The sequence below is a fragment of the Malassezia restricta genome, chromosome IV, assembly GCF_003290485.1.
Source record: "Malassezia restricta chromosome IV, complete sequence".
Classification (NCBI taxonomy): domain Eukaryota; kingdom Fungi; phylum Basidiomycota; class Malasseziomycetes; order Malasseziales; family Malasseziaceae; genus Malassezia; species Malassezia restricta.
The window spans coordinates 195,713-211,553 of NC_040196.1; the positions used below are offsets into that span (position 1 = coordinate 195,713).

At 60.4% G+C, this 15,841-nt stretch overlaps 5 protein-coding genes across 5 annotated transcripts; 2 read left to right on the forward strand and 3 right to left on the reverse strand.

Moving 5' to 3' along the window:
* Positions 1 to 825: 825 nt before the first annotated feature.
* Positions 826 to 8,574, forward strand: MRET_2481 (translational activator GCN1; the record flags this gene model as incomplete). Its single annotated transcript, XM_027629108.1, has 1 exon — positions 826 to 8,574. The coding sequence occupies one exon, from the start codon at positions 826 to 828 to the stop codon at positions 8,572 to 8,574; it is 7,749 nt and encodes a 2,582-aa protein (XP_027484820.1).
* Positions 8,575 to 8,579: 5 nt separating this feature from the next.
* On the reverse strand, positions 8,580 to 9,659 carry MRET_2482 (guanine nucleotide-binding protein G(i) subunit alpha; the record flags this gene model as incomplete). The annotated part of the gene is made up of 1 exon (XM_027629109.1): positions 8,580 to 9,659. The coding sequence occupies one exon, from the start codon at positions 9,657 to 9,659 to the stop codon at positions 8,580 to 8,582; it is 1,080 nt and encodes a 359-aa protein (XP_027484819.1).
* Positions 9,660 to 9,879: 220 nt separating this feature from the next.
* On the reverse strand, positions 9,880 to 11,361 carry MRET_2483 (L-lactate dehydrogenase (cytochrome); the record flags this gene model as incomplete). The annotated part of the gene is made up of 1 exon (XM_027629110.1): positions 9,880 to 11,361. One exon carries the CDS (start codon positions 11,359 to 11,361, stop codon positions 9,880 to 9,882), a length of 1,482 nt encoding a protein of 493 aa, XP_027484818.1.
* A 168-nt stretch (positions 11,362 to 11,529) lies between these two features.
* MRET_2484 (intracellular protein transport protein USO1) lies at positions 11,530 to 14,526 on the forward strand (the record flags this gene model as incomplete). The annotated part of the gene is made up of 1 exon (XM_027629111.1): positions 11,530 to 14,526. One exon carries the CDS (start codon positions 11,530 to 11,532, stop codon positions 14,524 to 14,526), a length of 2,997 nt encoding a protein of 998 aa, XP_027484825.1.
* MRET_2485 (uncharacterized protein) lies at positions 14,523 to 15,794 on the reverse strand (the record flags this gene model as incomplete). Its single annotated transcript, XM_027629112.1, has 1 exon — positions 14,523 to 15,794. One exon carries the CDS (start codon positions 15,792 to 15,794, stop codon positions 14,523 to 14,525), a length of 1,272 nt encoding a protein of 423 aa, XP_027484824.1.
* Between the last annotated feature and the right edge of the window lie 47 nt (positions 15,795 to 15,841).

The following is a 15,841-nucleotide window of genomic DNA, read 5'->3' on the forward strand; positions in this document are numbered from 1 at the left end:
AGCAAGAACCAAAGGCGAAATCCAATGGGAGGCAATGATGTGATTTGCGCAGCTTCACGCCAAGATCGCGCATAGCGAAACGCATATCCCCATGCGTCAGCCTCTGAGCTCTTTCCGGGCACTTAGCCACAAGCATTTCTACAGCTGCTATCGCGCTGCAACGCTACTGCACAAGTAGGCGAAGCTGCAAAAGCTCTAGATGCGTGGATCGACTAAGGTACAGCGCAGCATGATCCCATCTTATGCGTGCATGGACCGCTTGATGCGCTGTCTTGCTGATAAAAAAGGTGACACTGCCACCAGAGAGAAAATTGGAACGACAAGTCTTGCGCTTTGTACTTCTTGGCCGATTCTATAATCGATATCTTTGGGCATGCCATCTTTCTGGCGCCCTGTCTCTATGCGGACATGGCAGCGCCGTGTTGATGCACAAATTGACAAAACGCTGTCCACGTTCTTGATACCCTGAATGCCTCGTGCCCCGATAACGCTTCCTCCATACGAGCGCATTTCTGTCCTCTACCGCTTGGCAACTTCTGACAGAGGTCGCGTAACAAGTTGTTGCCCCGTGATACTTGCAACGAGACGCCCGTTTCGTGCTATCTTTCTCTCATCGCTCATTTTCAGCGCCACATAATCGATGTTATGGCCATGTTCATGTAGGTTTGCGTGGTGAGCATATCACTGGCACTGCCATGGATTCTTGAGCATAGTCTCCACCGGTGGGTCTGTGCACGTAGGCCGTATCCATCGTCACCCATCACGTGACGCAACGCAACGCCTGCTATGCGGCATCAAAGGAGCTTTTTCTCTGCCCGTTGGTTTATGCGGACGCGCGATATCAAGCAATGGCTCCGCGCTGCCGACCCGGCAGAAGCAGAGTCTCCGTATGATTCAGACGATGAGATGGCTCCTGACCATGAAGAGCCGGCTCGTCCCTCTATCATGGAGGAAGCAGAATCTGATTGGGACGCATTCATATCATGTACGGCCTCGTTGCTCCGCGAGACCAAATCCAAAAGGCGCCATAAATTCGTCAATGAAACCATTCCTATGGTGGCGAAAGACCCAGAGACCACGTCCTCAGAGCGCGTGGCACTGTATAAACTCCTTCTTGAGGCCTCTTTTTGGCACACGGACTTGAATACGCGTTTCTATCTCGTCCAAGCTGGCTATGTGTTGCTGGAAGCAGACACAGCATCAGCGCCAGCCAAGCCATGCTCTAGCATGCTGGTGGACGAAGCCGTGCATGCACTGGAAGCTGAGACGGAGAGGCTGACGCGTCCTGACCTGTGCCACACCGAAACACGCGTACAGCTCGAGACGCTGTATGCTTGGCTGCACTATGTACTTACCGTTGCGATAAGGGGAGACCATGTAGCACTGAAGACGGACAAGGCATTCATTGAGCTCGTGAGAATGCGTGCACGAGTCTATGGCACACACATGGCCCTACGATTCCCATGGATTCAGCTGTTCCATTGCATTATGACGAAGCACAGGGCATGGGAAGAGGATCTTTCGAGTCTTTCGTTGATGCTACATGTGGCACTGAATATTCAAGCACCTGATGCTTGGGGCGCCTTTCTCATGCAAGAGCGCATCTTGTCCAATGCGCATTTTACCAAGGAACCCCACAAACAGGCTGCCCATGAATTGATTGAGAGTGTCAAGGCACCCGTGCTGCAGTATTACACAACCCATGTGATATGCTCCAAGACGCCTGTGCCGCGCGCTGTGCGCGATGCCATGGCACACCGATGGCTATACTTCTTTGAAGAATATGTGACACAAGCGGACCTTGATGAGCATGTCCTGCCTTCGCTCCAGAAAATGCTTCTCCGCTCGCCAGAGACGGCGTTCTTGGACTTTGGATTTTTGTGCTCACGCGTCAATGTGGACAAGGCCGGCATGCTCTCGCGGTTCCAAAATGCGATTCTGTCGTCTTTGGCTTCATCGAACCTTTCCACAAGGGAGGCCGTGCTGACGATACGTGATACCAATTCGCGGTACCTACACCCGAGGCGGCTTTTGTGGCATGATGATTTGGTCTTCTTTATTGAGGCGCTTTGCAAGAGTATCAAGCCGGGCGATGTGCGTTCTGAAGAGCAGCGCTTGGCGCAGTACTTTTTGATGAAGCGGATCCTTGCGTCTCCGAAGAACAGTCCTGCCTTGCTAACGTGCATGGCGCCCATCATCCAGAAGGAGACGCAGCCGACCAGTGTAAAGGCGTCCATCGATGCCATCTTCAAGCATGTCGAGTATCTTCTTAACCAGGACGAGGAAGTTCCACCGGTCTTTGTCAAGGCGCTGCTCAGCAAGACCCATTCGCCGAAAGCACCGATACGAGCTGCCGCCCTCTGTGGCATTTATCCGGCGTTGCGCCTGCTGTCTCCCAGATCGACAACTCGAGCATCTCAGAACGAGTCTCGGGTGCGCCTTTTCAAGGAGCTCATGCCATCCCTGGGCACGAGCATCCAGTCGGCCCAGACGGGCGCTCTTACTTCACTTGAAGCGGCGCTGGAAGGATGCGTCGCTGTGGCTCTTATTTGGGGACCCTTGGGGCCAGGCCACCCACTGCATGCTGAGGCTGCATCGCTCGCCCCGCTGGATGCGCTCTTGGCGGCGGGCAGCAAACCGTCGTTCCTGCTGAACGAAAAGGTGGCGCACAAGATGGGGGAGCATGACCTCGTGCATTGGCATGCGAATGCCTTGAGCTTTGTACTAGCGCGCCAGCCGATCCAAAAGCTGCACGACAAGGACGTGCATGCGCATGTGCTGGCCTTGCTTCGCGGCTATGTGCATCACAGTGCGTACGTGGGCAAGGAATTTTACTCGCCGAAGCTCGTCAGCTCTGCGCAAGATCAGGTGAAGTTTATCCTCGAACACATACGCTCGCATGACACCTATCTGGCCCTGGACTTGGCGAGGCAAGTGCTGGGCTCGGAGAACGATGTGGCGCCCAAATTGGTGCAGAAGCTGCTCATGGCCGTCCGGACGGAAGATCGTGTGCCCGATATGATTGTGCTCGCGCACGCTCCGCAGCTGCTGGGTCTGAGTGACACCTTTTTCGTGCCGCTGTGCCTTGTCATGGACGCTGAATTTGACTCGCTCGATCCGCCCGAGGTCGTCACGCAGCATGTCGACCACATGCTGCGCCTCATCTACGATGCGCATGCGGATCCAGCGTGGCGCGCGTCGGCAGAGGCGGCCCTGTCGACTGTGGCCCTTATTGCGCCGGAAGTTGTGCTGCCGCGTGTGTGCGGCGATATCGTGCGCCACCTGTCGGTCCAGTCCCTCGAGGCATGGTCCGCACAGGACGTGGCTATTTGGCGCGCGCCTGGTGACAAGCCGTACGTCGATGTGCTGGCGTCGCACAAGAGCCAGCAGCCGCTGGACAAGGGACGCACGACGAGTATGGATCAGTGGGATGCCGAGGTGCGTGCCTCGATCGCTGCGAAAAAAGCGGCCTCGGCGCCCAAGACGCTGTCCCAGCAGGACCAGGCGGCGGTCGATGCTCAGCTCGCGCGTGAGCGCGAGATACGTGACTCGATCGAGCGGGAGCGAACGCACGTGCTGCTGGCCTTGCGCCGCGTACGCACGGTGCTTCGTGTGCCTGTGCCTGACACCGCCACGCACATGTTCCGCCTCACCATGGCCGTGTGGACGTGTCTGAAGAGCGAGCGTGCGCGCTCGCTGGGTGTGACGGAGGAAGCTGTGCCCACGCTGCAGGCGCTGTCGCAGGCGTGTGAGGCGCGTGCCAAGGTCGTGTGTGGCTTTATCTACAGCGCCATGCTGCGCGACGTGGATGCAGCGCTGGTGCCGCTGGACTACGCGCTCGAGTCCGGCGAGGAGATCGAGCTGCGGATCCTGTACCAGCTGCGCTTCCTGGTCGACGCCGCTCCGCTCGAGCTGGGCTCGTGTGGCTTTGTGGTGCCATGGCTCGTGCAGCTGGTCGATCAGAGCCGTCTGGGCGGTGACGAGGCGCAAGATGACCGGGTCGTCGAGCGGCTCCAGCTGGCCGTCGATACGTTCGCTGCGCATGCCGTGTACGGCGCCGACACGGCGTTCCCTCGTGCCGAAACGGTGCGTGCCCTGCTCGTGGTCCTGCGCCGCATGCCTATGCTGGTGCATGACAGTGTGGCAGCGCTGCGTGCGTTTGGCGAGATGATCTCGCATACGCACGAGGGGCAGTATGCGCTGATTATGCAGCTGCTCGAGGCGTGCCTGTCCGAGGAGCGCCGTGAGCGCGATGGGGCGTTGCAGTGCCTTGTGCCGCTGGACTTGACGGAGCTCGAGTTCTCGCCTGCGCTGTGGCTCGCGATGCATTCGGACTTGGCGCCCCTGGCCTCGCAGATCTGGATGGAGAATGCGCTCGATGTGCCGTCGACGTACGTGTCGTCGCTCGTCCCGCTTCTCCGGCATGCGCATGCGTACGTCCGGACGAGCGCCGCGCGCGCCGTGGGCGCCGCGTGTGCGCTGCATCCCGACACGCTCGGTGCGCTTCTCGAGGCGCTTCGGATGCTGTACCATGCGGAGAACTACTCGCTGGCGCCCGAGTACGACCAGTTCGGCATGGTGATTGAGTCGACGCTCGGCCGCGAGGACCCGTGGCATGTGCGCGTGGCCGTGGCGCGCGCGATCGAGGCGAGTGCGCCGTCGTTCCGTGCCGCTGACGTCGTGCCGTTCTTTGTGTTTGCGCTGCAGCCCGGCACGGCGCTGAGTGATCGACATGAGGCGGTGCGGCATGCGATGCTCGAGGCGTCGTCGGCTGTGATTGATGCGCGTGGCGACGATGTGCTGTCGGAGCTGCTGTCGCAGCTCGAAGCGAGTCTCGAGAGCGAGCATGATGCCGTGACGGAGGCGGCCGTCGTGCTGCTGGGCCGTGCGGCGCGCTACCTGCCCGCGGACAGTGCGCACGTCCGACGCGTCGTTGAGCGTCTCTTGTCGGCGCTGCGCACGCCGAGTGAGCTGGTGCAGGAGGCGGTGGCGTCGTGCCTGCCGGCGCTCGTGCGGGCGTCGGCGGCCGCGAAGGACGTGCCGAGCATCGTCGACCGCCTGTTTGTCGACCTCCTGCATGGCGACAAGTATGCGACGCGCCGCGGCGCCGCGTACGGCCTCGCGGGCGTCGTGAAGGGGCGCGGCGTGAGTGCGATCCGCGAGCTGCGGATCCTCGCGCGTCTGTCGGAGGCCGCGCACGACACGAGCACGACGACGACGCGCCAGGGCGCGCTGTTTGCGTACGAGCTGCTGGCGAGCACGCTGCATGTCCTGCTGGAGCCGTATGTCGACGGCATTCTTGCCGACCTGCTCCTGTGCTTCGGCGACACGCACGCGGATGTGCGTGAGGCGACGCAGGACGCGGCGCGTGTGCTGATGCGGAGTCTGAGTGGGCAGTGCCTCAAGCTGATTCTGCCGTCGCTGCTCGACGGGCTCGACGAGAAGCAGTGGCGCACAAAGAAGGGCGCCGTCGAGCTGCTGGGCGCGATGGCGTTCTGTGCGCCGCGGCAGCTCTCGGCGGCGCTCCCGACCATCATTCCGCGTCTGAGCGAGGTGCTGACGGACTCGCATCGCCAGGTGAGCGCCGCGGCGAATCAGAGTCTGAAGCAGTTCGGCGAGGTCATCCACAACCCCGAGATCCACGCGCTTGTGCCGTCGATCCTCAAGGCGCTCGTCGACCCGAACGCCAAGACGGCGCTCGCGCTCAAGGGCCTGCTCAGGACCAAGTTTGTGCACTACATCGATGCGCCGTCGCTCGCGCTGATTGCGCCGATCATCGAGCGCGGCCTGCGTGAGCGCACGGTGCTGCTGCAGAAGCAGGCGGCACAGATCGTCGGGCACCTGGCGTCGCTGACCGACGCGCGCGACTACGTGCCGTACCTGGCCAAGCTCACGCCGCTCGTGCGTGTCGTGCTCGTGTCGCCCGTGCCCGATGCGCGCGGCGTCGCCGCCAAGGCGCTCGGCACGCTCGTCGAGCGGCTGGGCGAAGTGCACTTTGTCGATCTCGTCCCGTCGCTCCTGCAGGTGCTGCGCACCGACGCGACGGGCGTGGACCGCCACGGCGCCGCGCAGGGCCTCGCCGAGGTGCTCGCCGGTCTCGGCATGGAGCGCATGGAGCGCCTCCTGCCGACGATCATCGAAAACACGCAGGACAGCACGCCGTACGTGCGCGAAGGCCACCTCGCGCTGCTCATCTACCTGCCGGCGACGTTCGGCGCGCGCTTCCTCCCGCATCTCCAGCGCATCGTGCCGCCGATCGTCGCGAGCATGGCCGACGACATCGAGTCCGTGCGCGAGGCGAGTCTCCGCGCCGGCCGCATGCTGATCACGAACTACACGCAGCGCTCCGTCGATCTCCTCCTGCCGCAGCTCGAGCCGCGCCTCTTCGACACGCGGCACCGCGTGCGTCTCTCGGCGCTGCAGCTTACGGCCGACATGCTCTTCCGCGTGAGCGGCATCTCCGGCAAGGCCGAGGTCGAGAACGAGGCGGACGACGAGACGGACGAGGCCGCCGTCGCGGCCTCGTCCGTCCAGCGCACGCTCGTCCACGCCCTCGGCGCCGAGCGCCGCGCCCGCATCCTCGCGAGCATCTTTATCCTCCGCCAGGACCCCAGCATGCCCGTGCGCCAGACGGCCGCCCACACGTGGAAGGCGCTCGTCCACAACACGCCCCGCACCGCGCGCGAAGTGCTCCCCGTCATGCTCGACATCCTGCTCAGCAGCTCGCTCGCGTCCGACGACGCCGAGCAGCGCGAGATGGCCGGCCGCACGCTCGGCGAACTCGTCCGCAAACTCGGCGAAAAGATCCTCAGCGAGACCGTGCCGATCCTCAGCGAGCGCGCGACGCACGCGCCCAAGGCCTCCGTCCGCGCCGGCGTGTGCCGCGCCGTCACCGACGTTTTGTCGAACGCGACCAAGACGCAGCTCGAGGACCACGAAGACGCGCTCATCGGCGTCGTGCGCCACGCCCTCGGCGACGCCGCGCCCGACGTCCGCGCGGCGGCCGCACACGCCCTCGACGCGATGCAGGCGCATCTCGGCACGCACGCGATCGACGCCACGATCCCCACGCTCCTCGAGGCACTCGACGACGAGCGCGCGCCCACCGCCCTCGCGGCGCTCACGGAAGTCGTGCGCACGCAGCCCGACATCGTCTTCCCCGTCGTCGTCCCGACGCTCGCACACGTGCCCGTGTCGGCCTCGCACGCCGCGGCGCTCGTCGCCCTGCTGCCCGTCGCCGGCGCCGCGCTGCCGCCGCAGATCAGCGTCATCCTCAGCAGCTTGGCCGCCTCGTGCGACGACGAGACGCAGGTCAGGTACGACGTCGCCGACGCGCTCTTCGAGGCCATCACAGGCGTCGACGCCCTGCACCAGTGCGTCCTCCAACTCCTCGGCTGGCTCAGTGCCCGCTCGCCGACGCGCCAGGCACTCGCCTGCCACCTGTTCGTGCACTTCAGCCAGCGCGTGACCGTGCCGTGGACCGACTACGAAGTCGACTTTGTGCGCAAACTCGTCTCGCTCTACGAGCACACCGAGGAGCGCGTCTTTGCCGCCGCGCGCTCCGCCCTCGATGCGTGCCTGCACGCCATCCCCAAGGAGCACTGGGGCGACCTCGTCGTGCCCCTGCGCCGCGCCATCGAGTCGACCGGCGCGCCGTCGACGCCCCTCGCCGGCCTGTGCCAGCATCGCGGCGCATCGCCATTCGTGCCCGTGCTCCTGCACGGCCTGCTCCAAGGCACCGCCGAGCAGCGCGAGCAGGGCGCCCTGGGCCTCGCTGACCTCGTCGAAAAGACGACGCCCGACGCCCTCAAGCCGTTCATCACGGCCATGGTCGGCCCGCTCATCCGTCTGTGCGGCGACCGCCACGCGCCCCCCGTCAAAATGGCGATCCTCACGTCGCTGCACACGATGGTGCAGCGCGTGCCGCTCCTCGTCCGCCCCTTTTATCCACAGCTGCAGCGCTCGTTCCAAAAGGCCCTCTCGGACCCCGCCAGCGCCACAGTGCGCTCACAGGCCGCCCACGCCCTCGGCCGCCTCATGGGCCTGCAAACGCGCGTCGAAGGCGTCGTCAACGAGCTCGTAAGCACCCTCCATCGCGCCCTCGCCGAGCCCGATGACACGGCCGACGCAGCCGCGACGGCCCTCGCCTGCCTCCTCACGCATGTGCCGCACGACAAGCTCAGCGACGGCGCGCGCGCCTCGATCGCAGCGTGCCTACACGACGCCTTCCATGCCGACGAAGAGCCGCGCGAAGCCCTCAAAAAGGCCCTCGCCGACGTCCTCGCCGCGCTCGTCCGCTTCGATGCGCACGCCGCCGAGCCCCTCCTGTCGGCGCAAGTCCTGCTGCCCGCGCCCGTCGACGTCCACCTGGCCGCCCTGTGCCTCCGCGCCTGCATGGAGCAGGCCCCCGACGCGCTCTACGCCATCGCTCGGCCCCCGTCGCTCGTGTCGCAGCTCACCGCGGCCTGGCTCAGCGAGGCGCCGTCCGTCGCCCGCGCCGCCCGCGAAACGCGCGAGATGCTCCGTCGCTCACGCCCATGGAACACGGACGACACCGTCCTGTCCGCCCTCTAACTATACTACAAAAAACCCGTCTCCCGTAGCGAGTTTTGCAAAATCGTCTCCTTCACGGCAGCAAACACGAGCCTGATATTCGTCGTGTCCGTCGCTTGCGTAATGTGCGGGTAGATGCACAGCTTCGAATGATTGACCTGCATAAAGCGCCAGAGAATGTACTTGGCAGCCTTGTTCACATCATCGCCCCCCGTATACTCAGGAAAGTAGTCCGACAGCGGGCGCCGCGCCAGCTTTTGCTTGAAAATGTCAATTTTGTTCAGAAACAGAATGATCGAAGACCGCTGGAACCAGCGGCTGTTGATGATACTCTCAAACAGCACCAGGCTCTCAGCCATGCGATTCTGATGGCTGTCCTCCAACAGCACCTGGTCATACTCGCTCAGAGCCACGCAAAAGATCACCGAGGTCACCGCGTCAAAGCAGTGGATCCACTTGTTCCGCTCCGACCGCTGTCCCCCCACATCGACCAGATGGATCGCGAGGCCACGTCCCATCTCGAATCGCGTCTCAGAAATGCCCACCGTCTTCGAGCGCGCATGCAGCACATCCTCCTGCGTCGGAATATACGAGTCCATGGCAATGCGCGGCGCCGCATCCAGAAAATAGCCCGCATTGTCCATCATGTAAAACTCACTCCGGCGCTCCAACAACCGCGGGATGATCGGGTCCGTCCACAGCGTCTGAATCAGCTCGCCAATCTCAGGCGGAAGAAACGCATTCGCATCAGCAGGCACCTCATACTGCGTCAACACATCAGCCGCCTCCCGACTCTCCAAGCGCTCCGGCTCCATGCCCAGCAGACGAAGCGCCAACGCAATCGCACGCACCGAGTCGATCAAGTTCTTGATCACCGTCAGGCGGAACATGTACAGCTCCTGCTTCGAGTACCCATTCTGGTGGATAATCTTCATCTGCTTGACAATCGTCGTCTTCCCCGACTCCCCACTGCCCAACAGAAGCAGCTTGTACTCCCGAAACTCATGCCGACTCACCTCCGATATGTGCTTGTCAATCTCCGCACTGCGCTGCCGAGGATCCCAGTCCTCCTCGTTGCTTATGGGCGCCGATCGACACAGACCCATAGCGCTCAGTGCTGTGAGTACAAGAGGAAGCGAAAGAGCACCTCCGCTCCCACGATCCAGGTAGTTCGTACCTTGCTTTGTTTCGCCTGTGCCCGCCTGGCTTCGTTCCTCCACACACACTCACCAACCACATCCAGCGCCGCTGGGCCCAAGACAAAGAAACATCGGGCCCGATGCACGGAGCTCGCACGACAAAGAACTCTACCCACACCTAGCATCACTACAGTCGACTCTTCTCCATAAAGTCCAAGACCGACTGGTCCTGCTTCGGGAAAACCGCGCCCGTGTGGTTGTGCAAGGCGGACAAGTCCACCATGCTCGGCACAAGTTCTTCGATGGATCTCGCGCCAATGAGCCGCATGTTCATCTCCAGCTCATCACGCAGCAAGTTGATCGCGTGGATAACGCCGTCCACACCATAAGCAGAGTACGCGTACAGGAACGGACGGCCAATGCCCACGGCCGTCGCACCCATCGCAAGGGCCTTCAGAATGTCCGTGCCCCGACGGAAGCCACCATCCACCATCACCTGGAACGCCGGGTTCGGGAACGAGCCACGCTTGCGCAGCTCACGCATCACCTCCTCCAATACCTCGACACCCGAGCGAGCAAAGTCAAGCTGTCGGCCGCCGTGGTTCGACAGCACAACGCCGGCCAGACCCATCTCGTAGGCCTGCACGGCATCTTCCCACGTCTGGACACCCTTCAGCAGGATCGGAAGACGCGTCTGGCGCTTCATCCACAAGACATCATCCCAGTCAAAGCTCGGGTCAATGAACGACGTGATCGCACGAGCCGCTCCTTCATCACGCTTCTCGACATGGCCGCCCTGCACGTTGGATCCTTCGTCCACAAAGTGCATCCGCATATCCTGCTCACGACGTCCCAGCTGCGGAGCATCCACCGTGACAAAGATAGCCTTCACGTTCGTCTCCTCGGCACGGCGCAGCATGTTTGCCACCACATTCCGGTCCGTGCTCACATACAGCTGAAAGAACTGCGCCGGCCCACCTTCTTGGTTTCGCGCGTCAATGATCTCGTCGAACGAGACGGACGACAGCGTGGGAATCATCTGGATCAGGCCCGTCTTGGCAGCAGCCCGCGTCAAGTTGAGCTCACCGTCTGGGTGTCCCATGCGACCCAAGGCCGTCGCCGTGATGTAGAATGGAAGCGCCGACGGGATGCCCAGGATCTTCGTGCTCGGATCCACGTAGCGAACGTTTCGCAGGATACGTGGACGGAGCCAAATTCGTCGAAACACGGCCCTGTTCTCATGGTATGTCTCCAAATCGTCAGCTGCAGAAGAGTAGTAGGCCCAGGCCTCCGGAGAAAGCACCTTGGAAGCCACAAGCTCCAAGTCCCCCAAGTTCAAGCACTTCGACATGGGCGGAAGCATGGCAAGACGTTCTTTCCGCTTGCGTTCCTCCTCCTCCTCCGCCTTCTTGTACTCGACAGGCAGTGTGCTGCTGTCAAAGTCACCTTTACAATGTTCGGGTGACAGGCTGTTCTCAATCGTGCCCTTCGGGTGAATCGTGTCAAACAGCTTCGTAGCATCCTTGCCGGCTTGCTTGACAATCACGCCAGAACCGCCAGGGTGCTCAGGCAAAAATCCGGTAAGATCATATACCTTTCCATACAAGATCACCCAACAGTCCTTAGCATGGTTGTGCTTCGAAACTTCCTCGTACGTGATTTTGCCCATGGTGTGTCGGCGCACCGGAAGGCGGCATGACGTCCGTGTCGGGGGCGTTGCGAGCTAATCCTACGCCGCCCATCCGGCCGAAGGCACGTGCTGCCTCAGCCACGTGGCTCTCTGGGTCGATGCGGGTGGATCGTTGATCGATACGACCTTGCCATACAACGCACGGTGATGTTGCATGGGCTGGACCTTCTGCGACAGCAATACAAAAAGTATGCCGAGCAACGGGGCCTCCATTCATCACCATCAGCTACTATCACTGTGCTGAGTGAGCGCCTCTGCGACCCCACCCAATCACGCGACAACCAGCGCGCCACTGTCTTATCCCTGAAATCGCTGGTGCGAGATCATGCGGACCAAGTGAGCGAGCATGCTCTTGTGCCGCTTTTGAATTGGATCAAGACAAAATCGAATGAAGGAGACGAAGAGACGCTCCGTGCAGCCGTGGAATGCTGTCTGGCACTCTGCCAAGCCACTTCCGACGATCCACGCACCAGGGCCCGTGCCTCCCAAAACATGTCGCGCCTACTCGAAGAGAAAGATGCTCTCCTCACTCTTCTCACGCTGTTATCATTATCTCATGGTTTCTATACGCGCTTTGGGGCCTTACAGCTGCTTGTGCTACTAGTGGAGCATCGTCGTCTCGAGGTACAAGATTACGTACTTACGGCTCCAGGCGGATCCAGCTCCGTGCTCCAATGCTTGGAAGCCGCACCCAGCTCTAGCACGGAAATTATTCGAAACGAGGCGCTGCTTCTTTTGCCCCAGCTCGTGAGGGACAATGCAGATATTCAGAAGATTGTTGCATTTGAAGGCGCCTTTGAACGCTTACTCGATATCATTGTACAGGAAGGTCGAATTGAAGGCGGCGTCGTCGTACAGGACGCTTTGGATGGACTGGAGGCACTTCTGCTACAGAATGTATCTAACCAAAACTACTTCCGCGAAACGCTGAGTATCCCTCTCTTGGGCCCGCTCTTGTTTTATCCACCACCGATACCGCCGCAAGCGCCTGAACATACTCGTCAAGAGTATGCGACACATCAGCGTGCATTCTTGCTCCAAGAATGGGACGAGCAAAAGCTGACGAATGCCCAAATTCTCCTCCGATGTATCCGTCACCTAATTGACGGCCAGGGCGATGGACACAAGTCGAATCGGCTTGCCATGTGTAAGACGGGTCTGGCTGAAGCACTGGTGCAGCTGTCGATGGCAAGTCTTGCGCCCCCCGCGCTCAAGTCAGATACCTTGCATGTGATTGCCGCCCTTCTTCGCGGCTCACGCGAGGCTCAAGAGATGATGAGTGCCATGGTGATCACGCCTGTGTCCGTTCGACCATCGACAGAGCCAGGAGATGGACTACCACCGATGGAGCTGACATGGGAAGCTCCTCAGCCCGCGATGCTTCGCCTCATTTCTATGGCTGTTCGTGGTCCGATACCATCTGCGGATACGGACATGGCTCTCCGTGTACGATGCGCTGCTCTCCAGGCCGTCGAAGCTCTGATCGAGCAAAACATGGATATCCGCATGACACTTTGGCATGCTTTTGTTGCTGCCCCAACACCAGATCAGACAGACAACGACTCGGCGGGGCTGCTGCTGAATAGCGTCGCACATCTACCGAGCACCACGCTTGTGGCCTCCAACAAAGTGCCACAGCACCGATTTGACCCATACCAGCACTTGTTTGCTGCTACAATACTTGGCTATATCCTGTATGGAAGCGAGACGTCCAAAGAGTTTGCTAGACGCGTATGTCTCAACGAGGAAGGTCGCTGCGTGGCCGATGCTCGCGTGCCCAGCGCTACAGACGATGATGAACCTGCGACGCTGGTGCATGTCGTCGTGGGCAACCTGGCCATGGCCCTTCGTGAACACGCCGATGCCGTGCGTCGCGAGCGTGCAGCTCAGATCAGCGACTCGAACACCTCGGCTGATTGGAACAAAGTCATTGTTGGGTACTTGACCTTGCTGTGCGTCTGGCTGTGGCAGAGTCCACCGAGTATTGCTGACCTGCTGTCTGAAAGCGCCAATCTACAGGTGCTGATTCAGCCAGCAGCACAAACAACGGGCGTTGACCCTCTGATTCAAGGCTTGTCGGCCTTCGTCCTAGGGACGGCGTACGAATTCAATGCGCTCCAGGCGACGTCTGACCAGTCAGACGAAGTACTTACGCGTCAGGCCATGCACCCCATCCTGCATTCGCGCATTGGCGCCGATCAATTTAGCACCCGCATCCAAGCTGTCAAGAATGATGCCCGATTTGCTGCGTGTGCTCCAGAGACGCTGGAAATGGTCGGTAAACCACAGGCACATACGGCAGGCAGAACGGTGTCACCCGACATTTGGTTTACCTGGCCTTTTGTGGAGTTCTGGAAAGACAATTACGTGCGCATCCAAAAGTCGATTCTTCAAGCTCCCGAGGCCTCGGCGGCATCAGAATCTGAACCGTCCGCGGAACTGCTCGATGCGCGCCAGCGTCTTATGACCATGGAAGCACAACTCGCGCGCGCACAAGCTGATGCTGGCATGGTCGAGACGCTCCGCGAGAACCTTGCGCAGGCACAGGAGGCTGCCTCTATGGCACAGAAGGAACATGCCGCTTCTCAAGCTGCTCGCGAGGCCGCACAACGCGAATTAGAGGCCGCACACCAGGTGCAAAACACTCTCGAGAATGAATGGAAGGCAGAAAAGGATGCATTGCGTGCAGAGCACGCCCTTGCCTTGGACGCTCATGAGAAGACGAAAGCACAACTGGCGTCAGTCAGTGCTGATATGGAGACGCTGCGTGCCCAGCTGGCCAACAACAGCGGCACAGATGAAGCACAAGTAGCCGTGTCACAGCGTGCTCTCGAAGCTGCGCGCCAAGAGACTGCTACTGAGCAGGCACATGTGGCTCATCTGCAGCTCACGATTCAGCAGCATGACGAACATGTCCATGCACTCCAATCGCGTGTTGCTAGCTTGGAGCAGGAAGTGCGCGAGGCTCGCGCGGCATCAGCATCGTCACAAGACGATGAGCGAATCAAAGCACTGCAGATGGAGAATGAAGACCTACTCGTGTTACTAGATGAGCTGATGCAAAAGAGAAAGAGTGACAAGGCCAAAATGCGTAACGCTGGCTGGGACGTGAGTGACGACGAAGATGATGAGGACATAGCCTAAGCAAGTAGCGACCATGGATCGCGTTTTCGCGCAGCTTTTTGGGCGGCGGGTATGAAAAGCTCCACGTCAGAGTCGCTGTCTGGTGAAGCGGTGCGATTCCCAACCTCGTGGGGGAGGCGCGAGGCGCTCGGTGATAGAGGCGCATCGTCCACATCGCTATCGGCCATGGGCTCGACCACTGAGTGTGAAGGTGGTCGGGGATGCCGAGGCGTCTCTGTTACGAGCGTTTTAACAGGAGACGAAACCCATCGACTGGCCGGGCGTTTGCGTTTCGAGGTTCGCGCTGGTGGTGGTGGCGGCGGCTGTATCATATGCGACTGAGTGCGAACGAGACGACGAGACATGTGCACTTGATTTGGAGAGCGCACGGAATGGGGCCATGGTCGGCGTTTTTCGGTGCGTTCGGCGTTGAGAATAGGATGGGATTCGTGCGTGACGGTCGGCGAGGGCGGCTGAGGTGCTGAAGCTGTACGGTGCCATCGACGACGACGAACAGGTGATGAGAAGAGGCCAGGTCCAAAGCATTTAACGCGCAGGGTCCCGTACTCAGCAGGTAAAGACTTGGCATAGAAGGCACCAATCACATCCTCACAAAACCATTGCGCTTCGTCACGCTCATCGTGGATGGGGGCTTGCCGAGTGGCTGACCCAAATTGCCATGCTGAGACGGGACTCCTATCCAAGGTAGTTGAAAGCTGCAAAAGGCACACATGATCCGCCAATGCGTCAAATAGGGGACGAAGCGAGTCGTATGATGCCTCCCAGGGCATATCACGATGATGGTCCACACCGGGAAGGGGTGCTTCGGCCTTGCGCAAAGGTCCTACATGCCGTAGCAGCCAGCACACGATAATTAAGTGCAGCTCAATTTCTCGGCAGTGAATCGCAGTTATGAACGCTCGAATCGCAGCGTCTCGGTGTTCAGACAACAATGCCTCTTTCATGGGACCGTAAAGAAGGGCCGCGTGCATGGCGCACGTATCTTCATTCTTATATGTTTCTGTCGAATCCAATGCAGACCAATCCAGATGCCTGATCTGTTGGTACTTTTCACGCAGCTGCATGGGCGTTCGGAGCATCGACATGACACCCGTCACATGCTTCGCATCAAGTTGATCGAGCGCCGTGCATACACGCTCAAGCGGCGTATGCGCTTCGCCAAGCCATAAAGAGTAGGCATACATTCGACGCAAAGATGCTACAGCATCATACTCACACGTTCTCGGCGTCGATAAAGTACAGGTATAGACCCCGCATGATGGCGCCATGAAAACGCGCGTCGTGTGGAGAAATGTCCAGATTTTGACCCTTGCTT